This window comes from Clinocottus analis, unplaced genomic scaffold (assembly GCF_023055335.1).
Source record: "Clinocottus analis isolate CAN_PGR_092001 unplaced genomic scaffold, fCliAna1.0.p SCAF_1, whole genome shotgun sequence".
Taxonomy (NCBI): Eukaryota; Metazoa; Chordata; class Actinopteri; order Perciformes; family Cottidae; genus Clinocottus; species Clinocottus analis.
In genome coordinates, this window is record NW_027175820.1 from 15,022,023 (window position 1) to 15,040,170 (window position 18,148).

The 18,148-nt window shown below is 39.2% G+C and overlaps 1 protein-coding gene across 2 annotated transcripts in view; it reads right to left on the reverse strand.

Moving 5' to 3' along the window:
* csmd1a (CUB and Sushi multiple domains 1a) overlaps positions 1-18,148 on the reverse strand; it is a 363,484-nt gene that overhangs the window by 264,927 nt on the left and 80,409 nt on the right. For both annotated transcript variants that reach the window (XM_068586302.1, XM_068586216.1), the window contains exon 2: positions 13,128-13,344. In XM_068586302.1, the coding sequence (XP_068442403.1) occupies positions 13,128-13,344 (217 nt within the window). The remainder of the gene's footprint in view (positions 1-13,127; positions 13,345-18,148) is intronic.

Here is an 18,148-nt window from a genome sequence, read left to right on the forward strand (position 1 = left end):
CTCTAGCGAGGACACTATTCACTAGTCTGGTAGCTGTCAGAATTAGCGTGGTCTCAGTTAGCCTGAGTGGAGACACTCTGCTACCTTTAATAGCCGCAATGTTTCCCGACGTTGGTGTACACGCTGTTCAGTATTGTCATCAACTTAACGGTGGGACTCGGTAGCGTCCCACCAATTGGCCTGAGTGGGGGTACTCTGTTACCTATAATAGCTGTGTTGTTTACCAACGTTGCTCTCATTAGCGTCCTACCAGTCAGCCAGAGCAGGATGCTGCTCTCTGAAAGCCATCGCGACAGTGTAGCGATCTAGCCACGCCAAGCAAGCATGCTTCCGATGGCGCTCCACTTAATTAGCGGGAGCGAGAGCACTCTGCCAACTGTGGAATCTGCTATTGCATAAACAATATTAGTCAATCTCACCCGGAGATGCTTTACGGTGTGAAGGTAGCCAACCTGGTGATGATTGAAAATAGGTACACTGTCTGGCTCGATGGTCCGAACGTAGAAGGCGCATCACTTCCTCCTAAGAGAGACAGCTTGTTGCAGCCTTTGGAGGGCAAGAGACCCGCAACTCCGACCAGCGGTCACAAGGCTACAAGCGTAGAGCTCTTTAATCATATACAAGCTAAGCTATTAGTTGATGCTAACATAGTAGTTAGCCTGCGTAGCGACAATATAAAAAAGGACTGAGGATGACACCATATGTTATACCTGGATGGGGGTCATCTGAGGTCACAGGTGACTTTGATGTTATAAATACTCGACCTGCGCATGTGCGAGATGGGATATATCCAGTGTGAAACATTGCCTCTGGCGGTCAGTAAGGATGAAATATAGTAAATTCAAACTGGGTTTTGAACTGTTGCTCCAAGATAACAATTAATTTGAATTTTTTTAAATATTGTCTGACTGACCAGTTTATGAACTGTAGAATTATTGATTGGAAAATAATAATGGAAAGATTTATCAATAATAACAATACTCGTTAGCTGCAGCCCCATAAAACATTACATGGCGGCTTGCACCAAATATAAACAGCTTACTGCCCCAGTGGCAATACAAGCTGCATATTCAGTCATATTTGGGCAAAAAAGTGAATGTTGGATCATGCTGAGCTTTCTAACAAGCAGTAAAGAAAAGGATTATGCTACATGAGTAGTTTGGAAAGCTTCTATGGACATTTTGATCCTTTTTCCCTGCTTCCAAATGGTTTGGAAATGATTGTAACTACTGTGACTCCATGTTGATTGCAGCTGCCCTCCTCTAAAATGGAGCAAGTTACATGCTTTTTTAAAGCCACCTTTAAAATGTGCCGGAAGAGGAGCGTTTGTATAATTAGTGCAATCAAAACATAGTGTTCAGTGGAGCGTTTATTGAAGTCCACAAATACAACTCCAGTTCTAACTGGTGTAAACCACATCAGTGCCCAGTTGGACAGACAGTTAAAAAATTAACAATAGGATGAGAATACAAAAATTTAAAAATGCTTATCCGGTAGAGATCAAGCACTTTCTTTTTTTGTTTCCATCTCCATTCAACCCTTATCGTAATGTGAAAAGTGCACTCAACTTTCTGATGTGCTGGTGACAAGTCGAAGCAGCTTAGAGAATTATCAAGAATACAATGAGACACAGACAGACGGACAGAACTACCAACCGCAGAGGGACTTAGTTCTACCAGCTTTAGTGTGTGTGTGTGTGTGTGCGTGTGTGTGTGTGTCTGTGTGTGTGTGTGTGTGTGTTCCTTTCTGGTCTTATGTCTCTTTCTCTATGTGCGTCTGTCTCTCCCTCCCCGAGCAGCCCTACCTTCTCTTTCCACTCTCTTTCTCTCTTCACTTCTCTCCTTCCTTGCCTAGCGGTAGTTCTGGATTAGTTCCATTGCCTGGTTATCTAGTATTGGCCTATTTTTCTCAGAAAAGTACAGTTTTTACTCTGCAGTTACTGGGGGTTGTCTAAGTGTGTGTGTGTGTGTGTGTGTGTGTGTGTGTGTGTGTGTGTGTGTGTGTGTGTGTGTGTGCGTGTGTGTGCGTGTGTCTGTGTGTTCACTAGATGTTATCTCGATGTGTGGTTTGTGTCTATAGTTGTAAGGATATATTTTATTTTTATGTTTTCCACAAGTAGCTTCAAAGAGCCAATGGACTGCATTGTTACTTAACCTTTTGGAAACCAAGCGCACCAAACCTCCCTGCATTTCTAAAACCGTGTCATACAGCAAGTACGGAAGCTGACAAACATTTCGATACCCAGCATGCCCAAATCGGCCAATATTTTGCAATGAAATCAGCACAACCATCATGAACATTCATGAAATATTATATTATCATATGATAATATTATAATAATAGAATGAATTATCCATAATACACTAATATAAATAATAAGATAGAATTATAATTTAATTTGTTAAATTATAATAAAAATGAAGAAGAATAAATATGAATAAATTGTGATTGTGATCTAAAATGTGATTCTAATACTACACACTTTTTGGCAAACAAATATCTATGAAGGCTGAATCCACACTCTGCTGCCACACTGGAGACTGCACTTACTAGACATTCTGAACGTGGGATTTCCTGATCCTGCATTCACTCGCTTCACTAGGAGGAAATCCTGCAGCATGCAATCCTTTTACATCAGTGGATCAGTTACACCTTCAAAGTGACGGCCTGGAGTTTTCCGTCATTATATTTAAAAAAATCAGTCAATAACCGAAAATATTCTGTAAACTCGATCTCTGGTACTTAAGAGAGCTGACCTCTTTTCCTTTCACATCACACACGTGCACATCCATCTATGTACATCAAAACATGATCAACAAACATTTGATCAAAATTACGTTTTGTTAATGAAAATGCCCATGCATGCACATTTAAGACAACTTTGTAAAGATGGACCCAGAAGAGACCAGCAAAAACCTTGAAGCACACTTTCTAGTGGTTTGAGCATCCTGTGACAGACTGGGCAGGTGTGTTGATTCGTGACTAGCATTAATGAACGTGAATTTAGTAATTGCTGGTGGCATTGACTTGAAAAAAACATGTTACTTATTCCTTTCAGCTGAATTTGTTCTGGTCTATGACAAATATAACCACTGGCACCAGTAGAAGCAGAAGCTGCAGATGAAAACAGACATGTCCTGTAGCTGCTAATGCTCCTGAAATAATTGTATTATTTGAATTAGCATGCATTTTATTGTTAGCCTCATCACATGGTCTGAATGCCATTTCAGTGACTTTTTTTTAGCATGATTAGAGGGAATACCACAGTGAAAAGAGCACTTTTAATACAAAAGGTACAGATATGTGTATTACTGTTATACTGTAACTGATTAAAATGTTAACATCTATTTACAACTAAATCAGATTCTTGACTTATACTTTCAGACTTAAGGTAATTTCTCAACTAAACTGATATGTTGAGTTTTAGTTTAGTATAATATCGCAGCTCTGCCCATGCTCTTATTCAAGTTACCATGAGGGTGAATCTATCTATATCTATGAATCCTATAATGCATTAATCCCATCATATTTGGGAATACTGCAATCATAGTTTGCCTTTAAACTAAGTGGAGCAATGTAATACTAGAAACTAAAGAGTGTGTCTGGGAGTAAGCTATAAGGCACAAAGACCAATGGCTTAACCAGACACACATTAATACAAACGTGGGTCCTCAGGATGAGATAAACACCACTTAAGTGCAACTAAGGTGTTTCTATGTAATGGTAGCAGTTTAAAAGAAGATAGTAGAAGTAATGGGATATATTTGTTCAGTTCTATCTTAGCCACATGCCCATAATATCATTCAGAATTATTTTTTGCTGAAAACATTTGTCTTTCCAGACAGGGATCGAGCAAGACACCAATGTAAGAGATGAGGGACAAAAAGTCAGCCGTCATTCTGTGTGTTCTGTAGTTCAGGTTAGTCAAATTGTGTTTTACAGTTAAAGTTTAATTATCAAGTATATAAAAGCCTAAGCTAAATGCATGTACAGTATATACACATTTTTTGTAATTATTTTGACCAAAAATAGCGATTGATCGAAATTGAAAGATCAAAAGCACTTCCTCTTTTGATGCCATGCCTTTTATCAATATTGTGCGTGTTTAGAATATATTTCTAATCTAAATGATTTCTGCAATATTTAAATTCCTTTAGATATAGTTTGGCAACCTTATCTCCATATGCCAGCTATTCTACCCTGAGAATTTAGAGATGTTGATACTTGTTGAAGCAATGTGACGTCTGTAACGTCAGTCTGAGTTAATCAAGTCAAGTGGATCAACTTCAACGGTCTTTTCAGATCCCTCTTTGCGTTTCCTGAGCAATGTTTTCTTGTTGAGCTGCAGACATTTTGAACAATGGTGAAAGATATCAACACAATTAGTCTAACTCAAGAGTATTAGAGTGGGAGGAATGAATAAATCAAGCAAGACCTATTTCAGCATTGGTACGAGTATCTGACTGTTAATTAAAAACACAACTCTGAACCCATCCATCTGATCTTGGACAAGAGTTGCCCAAAAGCATTATGCTAAATCCTAGTTCATATTAAGTAATAGTCTTGCCACATTAGTCAGTATTCTGGCATACACTGAATATACTTGGCCATTTCCATCACCCCCAATTTTTCTTTCTTTTTTTTAGAAAATAAAAGTTTATTTTATTTTACTTTATTTCTTATTATCAGCATCCATTAACAAAAGAAACCCTGTTATTTTAAAATGTGTTGCATTTTATCAATACATATATGATTGGATGATAAAGTGTCAACTCCGCAGAGTTGCTGCACAGGATAGTCGTCAGATTTCACAGACGAGTCAAGAGAGAGTTGACAGATAGGATTTTGTTTCAAGTTTATTTGCTTAAGAGGGACAATGTACATTAATGAACACTTAAAATTAAATTGTAAATGCACCCAATTCGGGGAGCCCCTGCCAGAATGTACAGAATGAGTGTCCTAAAGGAAAAGGTCAGGTAATAAACTACAGTCCATAGCTGACAATACACAACAGTTTGCCAACACATCAACAATGGATAAAACTGTGTCATCATAGCAAACAGTAAAAGTGCCTATTTCGAAATAGGGAAAACTGATTATGTTAATGGTGATCTGGGAACTTTTGGTATAATGATGCTCTGCAGTCGCAGTCAGTGTGTGTGGAGCAGCTGTGATGGGTGGAAACCTGCTGCCCCTCAGCAAAGGTTTACCCAGAAAGGCCAGATGCAAAGCCATCAAACATTAAAGATCAAAGTAAGCTCTCACCGATGTTGTCACGAGTTTATTAACTAGTGCGGAAGTTTCCTGATCAGATATTGTTAGATCATACAGCCCAAACAACACAAAACTGTTTTAGGGTAACTGTGCATTTATATTAGCCCCGATATGTAAAAATAAATAAATAAACAAAATGTTTGGCAACATCCAAGTTAGATGAAATATGCGGATATACGTGGATTTTTGGTGTGGATGTATTTGAACTGATGGAAATGTTTGCATCCTGTTCTAAATACACATGATAGCATAACATGTGTGATCTTTTGAGTAACTGATTAATTTGATAGGGTGTTGGTCACTTAGAGTAAAAAAGCTCCCGACATCAAAACAGTAACACTTAACTTGATCCAAGTGCAGTTTGACAAACCACTTCTGCAAACACTTCATGTGCAGCAGTTAAAGTGGATCCATGGTGAGCTGCTGACACAGGACCCACAGGGTACATGAAAGTGAAAATGCCAATAGTTTGCCCCGCTTCACCCTCTGATCTGACTCCACAACCGCTCTCCGTCTGGCTCTGAGAGACTAACTTAAAGTATGACGAAATCCAGCAGCACTTAAAATAAATATTCCGTAGAAAAGAAGATTGGTTCAAGTGTGGGTCAGAATCAAGAGGTTCATTAATTCCTAACTGTCATTGGGAATTGGCAACAAAATGAAATAACAAAATACCTTGTTTGTCCATGCCTCTAAAAAAGAAAACATGCTTTCTGATCGGATGCCTCTATGAGCAGGACTATATCATACGGTTCAGCCTATCAAAACTGTAGCAAATCAGTGTTGAAACATGTATCTTCTTTATGATGTGATAACACTTGGTTAATGATGCAAGAATCAAAAATGGGAATATTTTGATTACTTTTCAACACCCCTCAACATGTTGACCGCAATTGGTGGCCCACAGCTAGCAATGCTATCAGCACTAACAGTGCAAACCTCGGCGAAAGATCAAACAATGTTTACCTCAGTTGTAATCTCCCATATTCTCACATGTGATTTGGTTAAATTAAGGCAGGTGGATTAGGTTTTGGTACAAATCATGTAGCGGGTCAAAAATAATAACAATGTAGGGGTCTGGGAAACATCGTGGTTTGGGTTAACATAACTACTTTGCTTTAGTCAGAGGAGGCTCGTCACAGTTATAATAATAAACCTAATTAAGGCTCTGGAACGATCTTGTTCATGCACAAAAATAACAAAAACAACAAGAGCTTAGCAGTAGGATCCAATATTTATTTTAATCCCCACATCCCGACTAACAGGTCATATTTTTCCCAGTGACACCAGGATGTGACGAATGCTCAGACAGTCTTAAGTGAATATGACAAACTGTACAAATTGTATACCCTAAATCTGATCAGAACATTATTTAATGACAGCCAGACGTTATGTCCAAAGTGATACTAAAAGGGAAGTCCATCTTTTGAGTATCCTGCACTGACAACCTGTAAGCTTGAGTAATGGCTGTAAAAAGTTTGACTTAAAAAAATCAAGGGACTTTTCAAACTCCTTGAGTATTTCCTTAACTACGCTGTGTATCAATGACGGCAGTATGTTCCAAACAGACAAAATAATGGTAAATCGTATCGCGCTTTTCTAATCTTCCGACCACTCAAAGCACTTCATCACTAATTGTTATCATTCACCCATTCATACAATGAGGGCAGGGACTACCATGCAAAGTGACATCTACCCATCACAACTCTAACTAATCATTCATACACCGCCAGAAGAAATTTAAGGTTAAGTGTCTTATCCAAGGACAAATTCGACATGGAGCCGGGATCAAACCGCTGATTCTCTGATTAAAGAGCGACCCTGCTCTACCACTGAGCAACAGTTGCCCCCTTTGTTGAAACACTGTGCATCTCAACTCACCACTTCAACAAACTGTCACAGTAAGAGAATGTAGAATTTGAGAAAACTGCCACTACTGTGCCTTTCTTGTACGATATATGACACTGCCAAAGAGCAGCCAGTGGTTCTTGTATGAGAGAAGCGTTTCAATTTTATAAATAAATATTTTTACACTGTTGACATCTGTCATCAGAGTGAGTGGGATGAAGTAGAGTTACCGCTGCTGACTCATAGCTGCGGCTGGTAAGGAGAGGCCACAGATGCCCGGTCAGCCCTTCTTCTATTTATGAGATTGCTGCATTCCCCACACACAAGGTCTGAGGGCAGTTGGTGGGTTAGCTATGAGAGAAAGATATATTGTGTCTCTTCTATGCTCCTCTTTGTGAACAAAGAGAGAGCATTCAGCTCCTCTTGGCTCCATCCCACTGTTCATGTGGGCAGCCTGATGGGTTCATATCAGCAAGTCTTGCACCATTCAGCCAGAAGCTGAGAGGAGGAGAGTGTTTTAGGTCAACCGGCAGACCACTGCCCTCGTGGAGCTCAGACCGAGAAAAGGCAGCAGCAGTATAATTGGAATCAGCTCTTACGTTTATGTAAAACATAAGTTACACTCTAATAAACAAAGGGGGGATGGTGATAGCTACCAACACTCAGCTGGAGGAAGCCTTCCAATCTGGACTTAAGCTTTGCCCACAGTGACACACACCAGGCCAGTCCTGAGGGCATTGAAGAAGGCCAAGCGGTGGTCTCATTTCAGCACTATGGTTCCTGCCCTCAGTCATGTCCACACCATTCAGAGAAGTGCTTAGCTCAACAGAGGAGCTGAGCTAAGTAGAGAATGAGACCGCAACTCCTAGCCACTTGCTCTAAATGACATTGGGAATAGGTTCATTGTTAGAGCTCACTGATTGCACTTAAGGCCAGAAGCTTGAGAAGAAACTGATCGACTACTCCTTTCCGAAACTTGTGCATTTGAGGGCTTACAGTGGACAAAACGGTTAAAATACACCTGGTATGCTTGAGTGGGTAGCCGATAATGTGTGTGCCAAATATCTCCAGGGCTAATTAACACCCGGAACAAAGCCGCCAAGCTGGCAAAGAGTTGCAGTTGCCACCTCGTTATTTACATCAACCTTTTTACAAAAAATAATTGATGAATTGTCCTAAAATAAACAGCAATTTACTCTTAAGAGATCTGTACCAGCCAACTCTGCATTCAAAATTTCCAACCAACTTCGGCATTGCTGGATTTTCAATGAATGCTGCTGGAGCGAAAGCTTTATCCTGTCTGCTCGACTGCGCTGTGTTGTGGCCTCTCTGCTCTGTCTGTATGTGAGTGTGTCTCTCCCCGCTTAGGGTTAAACAGACCTGCAGCCCTTCATACGTCCATGAAACAGACAGAGAGCAGAAGTGAGAGAGAGAGAGATGGAGACTGCAATGTAACCGGGTCGCGACGATTTGATAAAATCCTGACCTCACGTGCACACTGTTAATGGCTGGGGGCTTCACACCCACTGCCTAAAGCTGACGCGCAGATGAACAATGCTAAAAGTGCGAGAGCTACCATTTGTTATGCTCTTTTTGGCTAGAAAATCAAGTACACATCTTGTAGAAGAAGGTGGAATATAAAACCAAGAAATCCTGGCGAGAAGATAACCTGTTTGTCAGAGAATCCTTTTTGTTTTAAAATAGTTTAGTAAAACTAAACTGCATGGCAGATCTTCAACTGATCCCAGCAGAGGCAGAGAGTTGAATAAGGTCAGATGTTGACAATTAAAAGAAAGAAAGAAAGAAAGAAAAGGGGAAAAGACAGATGAGAAGAAAGATGATTAAATAAAATAAGAAATATTTAAAAAATCAATTAAATTATATTATGTAATAGGACATTTTCATTTTGTTGAAATATTTTAGATATTGTATGACTTTTAATTTGTTTCCTTATACTAAATAGCATTTCAAGCTTATTTCACGGACATGCCCTGGCATGTTTTAAATAAACATTGTAAAGGACCACTTCAGTGAAGAATAACACAAACCCAAACAAAACAAATTGTTGAATTTAATTAACAAAATGATTTGGATGTATTCATCCATCAAAGTAAATGTCAAGAGATCAAGGAAGCTTTTGTACCACAAACAAACGTCACTCATCACAACTTAGTCTGAAAGACTTGAAATGTGAGTTTTCCAGAGCCATGATAATCAAATACACTGACTTTTATAAAGAAATGATGTACATACAGTATGAATGCTCAAACGTGCATGGTTTATTTATGAATATAGAGTACACTTTAAGAGAGTGGTTGAAGCTGGAGTACTAGGCTTACCTCTATAATTAATCTCACATAATTATATTTACAATTAATTGTCTTTACTGCAGCCTTGATTTTGCAAAAGGAGCAAACTAGAGACAAAAAAATAGAGACAAAAAGAAGGCATACCGTCCACACAAGCTCAGCACGAAGTACACGCTGCAGTCTGCAGTGCTCAAAACAATGACACATAATACAGCTACATCACGTTTTCAAAGAAAAACCCACCGTTATCCATAACTGCACCACCAACCTGAAACACTACTTGGTGCATCCCCAGCTCATCCCTCCTACACACAAGCCGAGCACTATGAATAAGATTTGCTTTGCCAGCTCTGTCGATTTTGTTCTATCTGCACTTTTTGCAATAATACAGTCCTACAACTCACCAAATACTGGTGCCGCCAATCCTTCAATGACTGCACATTTTTGTCGATAAACAGAGAAAATAATAGATTGGAAGATTTGAATCACGCACTAAATATTTTGGATATACAGTTCTATCTGCAAACTAACGACGTTGCCATATTCAACTTGCACAACAAAATAATATTGTTTTGGAGTTCAACAGTATTGAATTCACAATTAAGATCAACTGTTTTGTTTGAAAAATAATTACAACATTATCTGGTTCCAGCTTCTCAAAATATTACATTAGTTTTGTTTTTTTTAGTCTACACAATCATTAAGTGAATATTATTGGATTCTGGACAGCTGATCGCAAAAAAACAAGACGACAATGAGTTTCTTTTAGACTACATGATTAATCAATCATTCAAATCTAATTATAATAATCAATCAATCAACAATGAACATAATAATGAGTTGCAGTCTTTCACATATTCTATTAAAAATGTATTCTTGTTACCAGATACATATTGACATGAAATTTGGCACACATGTCCGGATGGAGCTTCTATACAAAAAGGTAAATCGTACTACTAGGCTCCGCCTACTTACATTTTCCGCCATTTTAAATTTTGTAAAAAAAACACTTTATTTCCAAATCCTCCTAAACGCTGGGTCCGATTATTACAAAACTTTCTGTGTATCATTATTGGTTCGATTGTGATCAAATAATATGGATAACTTTGTTGATAACTCATTGTGTTTCGAAGATATGAACCAATTAACCTCTTGGGGTGTAACTTTGTACGTCAATACATATAACTTCCAACACACTTGGCCTATTCTCACAAAAATTGTAGCATATTTCAACATCGTGTCCCTTAATGTATAAACTGATGTAACTTGACTCCACATGATCAGATCCTTTCCAGATTTCACATGTCTGATGAGACTCCAGGCCTGAAGACGTGTGCAGTCAAATTTTTAGTTAGAGTCATAGCGCCCCCTAATGGAAACAGGAAATAAAATGTTCTATACTTTGGCTTGCTTCTCTTAGTAGGTCAATCAGATCAACATCAACTTACTTCTACACAAACGTAGGAGTTTCATGATGCTAGCAATCAAATCTTTTGATGTTTTGTGTAACGCCGTTGCGACCCATTCTTTGCGGCCAACAACAAAGGTGCTTTTAAGCATGCTCAAAAAGTAACTAAACTTAGCAAACATATTTAAAGGCAAAGATGTTGTTAACTGATTTGATTTGAATGCTTCAGAATTGATGTTTTCTTATTCAGTTTAGTTTTTCTTACTCAGTGAGAAAAGTCCAGCCTGTGTTGGCTTGAACAAGTGCACTGAACGTCTTATGATGTGAGGAAAGTCCTGACCCCGCGATCCACAGCCCGCGGGGTCAGGAGCTTTGCGCATGCGCGATTAATTTTAAACCTGGACGCGGATTCTGCAGCGCGAGCCTGCCGGTAGACTGACCGCCTGTGTGTGTTCTGTGAGACAGCACGAGCTTTAATGTCAGGCTCAAATTTAGCAAGTCGTCAACACTGCCTGTCGGTGAGGCTACAGGAGTGCACGCGTATGTACATAAATCGCCTTCAAAATAAAAGCAGTGTTGTCATATTGCATTCATGTTGGGCATCTTATTTATTTATTTAAAATTTTTGTTTGACGTCATGTGGGCCAGACTGGGAGAGCTGTAAGATGCCCAGGTCTGAACTACGCCGCCGAGCCCTGTAAGACCCAAACATAAAAATAATGTCTAATTTTTTTATTTTTTTTTTGAAGTCAGATGATGTTGGAAGAGTCTTCTGATGCAGATAATGAAGGATTTATTAAAAAAAATGTTTTTGTAAGTTTTTAGGGAAACGTTCTAATATTGCAATGTTGGGCCTCGTTGGTAGAAGCGTTTGCTCTCAAACTGTCAGAACAAATGCACAAAACAACTTCTGGTTAATTTGGACTGTGTATTGCTTACTTGCTTACATAGCACTATAACAGTACATTTCATGAATCACCCAACAGTCATATTTTTATGAATCATAATATATTTTAAAAAACATTTTGAAAACTGTATAAAATGTTATAGAAAACTATAAAGAATCAGTTTCCCTTGTTTACTTGCTATGATAGTCCCAAAGCAGTTCCTTTCCTCTGAAAAGCAGAAACGGAGATTGCACTTTCTGCAGAGCGTATTGGAATGTCCTTTCACGCAATGTCTGCAGCGTCCTCTTGTTGTATTCACTGGGAAATGTGCAACCATGCTGGTGGTCAAGTATAACTAATTCCAATGCAAATGAATCCTATTCAAGCAATATTTTACACTGATGGCACACAATACTGTCTAGCTAGCCTAATTGCTCTCTACTTACATTTACAAAAGGAAAATACAACCCACCCAGAACTCTTACATCCGCACATCGCAGAACATTTACACCTTTCCATGAACAATGCACCATACATGCAACCCCCACGTTACAAAACATTTACACTTGTTCCTGCACAACCATCCTCCAAATCATTCCACAAACATCATCTGGCTTGTGTAACAAGGAGATATTTGGGCAAACAAACAAAGTCCAGATAAAAAAAGTTGCAAGGTGCATACTATTTTAGCTACCATTATGACCCAACATTGTAAAATTACAACAATGATATAACAAGCTGAAAATCAAATGTGATGCATTAATTCCACAATAACTTAGTATTTACATGAACTACATACTCCAACAATCACCAAAAAAAATATTTCATGGAATTTATTTACTTCTATGTTGATATATCCAGTTGAATGAAACAAGAAGATGCGCTTCCAGGAAAGTTTGCAGGTAGAGTGAGTTCAAGGCCTTCTGGCCAGATCTATATACACATTTACAATCCAATGGCTTTGCGAGGCAAGACAATAGGACCCATTGACTATGTAAATGTGGTCTTTCCTCAAAAAACATTTTTGCAAATGTATTTTTTGGAGAGATAAAAGTGACGTTGTAATATTACAACAACGGGTCTTACAGGGCTAGGAGGGATTTAAAGTGCAGCACCTGTGTGTAGCACTAATAAATACAAAAAACGTGCAATTAACGCATGATCAAATAATTAACACTGTTAAAGGATTGCCAGATTAATGCGGTCATTTGCCCAGCCAGAAAAAAAAATATCTTGGTGTCCTAATGTCAAGTTTCTGTTCAGAGGAGGGAGATGAGTTGTGCTGAAGAAGGTTATATTCAAACTGTGACAGTCACAGAGGTTTGAAGAGAAAGAGGAAAGAGAGAACAACAGAGGAGCATGAGAGAAGATCGCACTGTCAATGAAAGAATAATTTCTTACCTCAATTTTAAGTTGCCAGGTGACGGTTGTCCGTCGTAAACTGACACAATATCAAAGTCTTCCTCCAGAGCCAGCGTGACGAAGGTTAGCTGGATTCGGTTCCTCTCCCCTGTTATTATCAGCCATGTACAGTTGGCGTAGTTGGGATAGCCGTGGGGGAAACCCGGCGACTCTATGCTGCCATTCAGTCCTTGGACTACACCACCACAAGATTCAGCTGGTAGAGAGGGAAGAGACAAAATCACATGAGAGTATTAGGATCTTAAATCTGCCTCCTGTCACATAATATCATAGAGGCTGGCTGTAAAGCCATGCTTTGCAGTCCTGGCTTGCATACTTCAGATTTCAAAGGGAAAGCCATTTGTCTTGAACTTTGTCAAGATAGAGAATGCAGATGAAAGTTTATTATTCATGTCTTACTGAATGGGTTGTGTTTTGTACAATTTACTGAGCAGGGCGAAGGGAGGGGGGAGGAGGGCGCACAATCAGCTGTTAAACAGCACAGCAAAATCCACGGCCCGCCATTTCACATGCCATGTGAAAGTGTAATCCTGTGCCTTAATCTGATTACATCCAGTTCTGTATTTGGATGTCGTGAATGTGACCATTAAGGGCGAATTATACTCTTGCAACGACAACTGCGGCTGGCCACGCATTCGGATTGACGGACTCCTTTTGGTTCCCGTGCGTTTTCCATACACCAGAACAGCAGGTGGTGCAACGACGAGTCGACATGCACACCGACGTTCACCGATATCTCCCTCCAGGAATTCACCACCATCTACGTGTCCTTATACTCCGTCAGACGAGTTGTATAAATGCTCATATTTGCGGACCTCTTCAGCCAAACGTTCTTCAACAGGATCCATTGTTCGTGTTTCTGCTATGGCTTTTAAAAACAGCGGTATTACGCTATGAAACCGGAAATGTGAGACTCAGAAAGGATGTTGTTAGCGGACCAATCACAGCCTTGCGGGCTTGCGTTGCTTTGACGGATAGTTAGAAATTTGGGGTGACGCAAGATGGCCGATTTGACCACGCAAGCGCGGCCATGCGTGTCTTGCGTGTTTGCGTCTCTGCGTAAAACCCAAGTATAAATCCGCTTTGGGAATGTAAGTGCTATGACTTGCCAATCTTGGACCAGAAATAACCTCCGATGACACTGACACCTCCACACATTTAACCCACAAGGACCCATGGTGACACCTACGCTGAATACTGTGTGTATGTTTTTTTTAACAGCATACATACCATGAGATCGCATTGCTCACTCATTAAAATCTCAAGACAAAAACCACTCTAGGCTTTAAAACATGCAGGCACAAGACCTGATATACTGGTATAGATCTTGAACATTATCTAGATCGGCATGCACATACACAATTGCACGCATACAAACTAAGCCAGCTCATATGCAGCTTCTTATGTTTTAGAAGCAAAACACATTGTTCTTCAAAAACATAAAAAGTAAGTAAAATTAAAAATATGTAGAATGTACATTTTCATCACACTTTATGCATCAAACTCTCCAGGGCATCACACTTTAGTATTTCTTCAAAATATGGTCTGCGAGAATATGATATGATTAACTTATTTTAATTTGTTTTCAAGTTAGAAAAACCTTGTTGTCATGGAGGAAAAATGGCTCTGCTGACACTGGTATGAGGTGGGATATGAACCAATGCATAGGGCAAGTGTTTAATATGTCTTTATGTCTTTGAGAGGTATATCTGGATCTCGTCATTTCCGCTAGTGTCAGTTGCTGCTGAATATATGCATGTGTGGCCATATTTCACAGATGCATACACAGAAACTAAGATGATATAAAGCTGGCTACTGTAGGTTTTGAAGAATTTATGAACAGCTTTTAACAGTCAGTGCTCAGTGAGAAACAAAAAAATACATGAATTAATAATAAAGCAGCTCTTAAAGCTGCTAAAAGCTAGGGTAATTTGTAACAAATCTAGTCAAAGCTATACATGTAACTGAAGAAACTGCAACAGAATTTAACAAAGGTGGACCAAAATGTATAGCAGCTAAAGTAAGATGAGTGAGAAAGGCAAACATTCGACCAAAAGGGAACAGAAAAGAAACCTGTAAAAGCTAACCGATGTAGCTTTAATTAAAAAAAAAAAAAAACAACAACAAAAAAACTGTACAATACCACATGTAATAAAACAACCAAGGTCAAATGTATCTTAGCTCCTCTCTCCTCGAGAAACACTACATACAGTTTACTCCTAAAGCACATACAGGGCACGTCGAACAATGTGTATGAGAGAGAGAGACATGGAGAAGGACAGAGAGAGAGGGAGAGAAAGAGAGAGAGAGGCCAACATGAAAGCCAGGAGTAATTGTTTCTCAGATCGCGATGGCTATTGATTTATTAACCATATATTATTGTGAACACTACACACACACACACACACACACACACACACAAATGTGTTGTACACTTAAGGCAACTATCTACTCAGCCCCAATGTAGTCGAGCAAATGCAAACGAACAAAGTATGTATGGATCGGATTCCAGGATTGTCATTTCCAATCAAAATGAGATCAAAACGTCCGCATTGTGCACATACCAGATGTTCTTGTTTGTCTGAAGTAACACAAAACACACAAATACCTATACACAGGCCCAAATGGACAGGCTGGCAAAAACAGAGACGTGCATATGTACATGCGCTTACTCACACCAAGACACACATGCATGCACACACACACACACACACACACACACACACACACACACACAAACTTCAAACCATCTGGAGTGTCTAAATTAATTTCAGATTTCCTCCACCGTCTTTCCAACCCAATTCACCTCTCCCGTTCAGTCGTCTTTGTATGTGACTCCAGTTGTCTGTCTCTTTCTGTCCATGGTCTTTTCCTTTGCCAGATTCCCCTCTGCCTGCCCCCTTTGAGCAGATGGGATAAGTAGAACTCAGCACATATTTGCATTAAGCTGAAAGCCATAATGTAGCACCACATTTGGGGCATTTGTCTAGCTTCTTTGTCGATGTAACATTGTTTGGTTACAAATGTGGTGTGTTCGCATGCTAACAAGCGCAGTGCTTGATCATGAAAGACAGTACTGGAGAAATATAAATTGTGACTAGATGACTGTGGGTCATAATATCATCATTTCTTTTTACAATTCCTCTTGAGGGGAAATGTAATGTCTGTACAACAAGTCATGGCAATTCATGATACTTTTCAATAAACACCGTAAATGTCAACCCCATAGGAGCGCAAGAGGAAAATTCCAAGGATCACCAAAGTCAATTCACTTCAATTTTTCTTTTCTTTTGACAATCTTTTTTAATGGTGTGTGTATGTATATATTATGTTGTGTGATGTGTTGAGCTACTTGGACCCTGAATTTCCCTTTGGTGATCAATAAAGTAATTATCAATCTATCTATCTATCTAACATGAGTGTTTCATGGCAATCCATGGCCATCCATCCAATAGTTGTTGAGATATTTGAGTCTGAACCAAAGTGGTGGCCCTACTGACCAACATGGCCATCACTAGAGCTAGTGTGGCTTTAACAGTGTTTCTGGATTTTAATTTTAGAAATACAAATGTCTTCTGGAGACTTTTTTTGCAGGGGCAAACTGTTGATGAAGGCCACCAGCGACGACCTTCACGATAAAAAACACTGTTACTTAAATACTTGAGACACAAAATACAGTTTTCTCCTGCCTGAGTCAATACATGTACTGTCTTTTGTTTTAATTATCAGAACTTGCCAACTATTTTAAAGATTTAAAAAAAATATTTTGGCCTTCAATCAATGATGATTTGTATATTCAAAAAAAAGATGAAGGGCAAGTGCCACAGTTGAGAGAAAATGTGGCACTCCTGAAACATACATTTTTTTGGAAGTGCCAACTGACCATCAACATTTAGTTAAATGTAAGAGGAAGTAAGAGAAAAAAAAGCATAGATAATGAGTCTTCGCTAAATCCTGCCTGGCACAGCCCTGATTGGCCAGTGATAGTGGAGGCATCTGTCAGCTATGACTAGGGTCTGACAATTATCTCTCAAGCAATAGTTTTAGATCCAATTTGTTATTTTCAGGCTGTTTTTGTAGATTTTGAGCGAGTCATGGTCAAAACTTTGTGTAACACTCATTACCTGGAGGTTCTTAGGAGATATTAATTTCCAAGAAGTTATGTTTCTACTTAAAAAGCTGTGGATCTAACATTACCAGAGTACGTCAAAACATAAACAACTACCGTAGGCACTGCTATGCAAGCTACTGAAGGTATATCTAATGTACAAACTTGCTGCTTTTGGCTCCATGGTAGCTTGTCGGAGTAGTAGTAGCAGGGCGGGGCCTAGTGAATGATCATTTACACATTGGATTCTTAAGTAGCACGTTAAATAGCAGCTCCAAACACATGCAGATAAAACATGCTGTTGTGTATTGTACACTTTGACGCATACACACACACACACACACACACACACACACACACACACATACATACACGGTAACAGTCTTCATTAAAACACAGGACTAAATGATATAGATACGTTTTCTTTGATTTATATCCCATAGGCTTTGAGGCTTTTTCTGTGTTATGTATGTTCACAAGTAATTAAATTGTACATGCAGAACTGCAGGTCTGTACACTGATGCTGTCATGAGGCATGTCGCTGTTTAAAATATGGATAGATACTTTAGTATTTTTCCATATTTCAGAATATTCCCGAGAGTTGCACGCATGATTCTTTGCATTTTACAGTTGTGCAATAGAGAGACGTTAGATATCTCTCATGCAAAAAAATATTTATTATTTCTCAATACTTAAGTAATAATTGGATCAGCGCACATATATACATACCAATCAGACAGATAGTTAAATTGTACTCGTTGAGGGGCAGCAGAGAGGTGGAGCGATCCAGTAGAACCTGACCACAAGGCCCCCGGCTCATAAATCATACACTACCCTCCTCTTTCCACGGTGTGCTGGGCCACAAATCAAATGCATCTTTCTAAGTTACGCT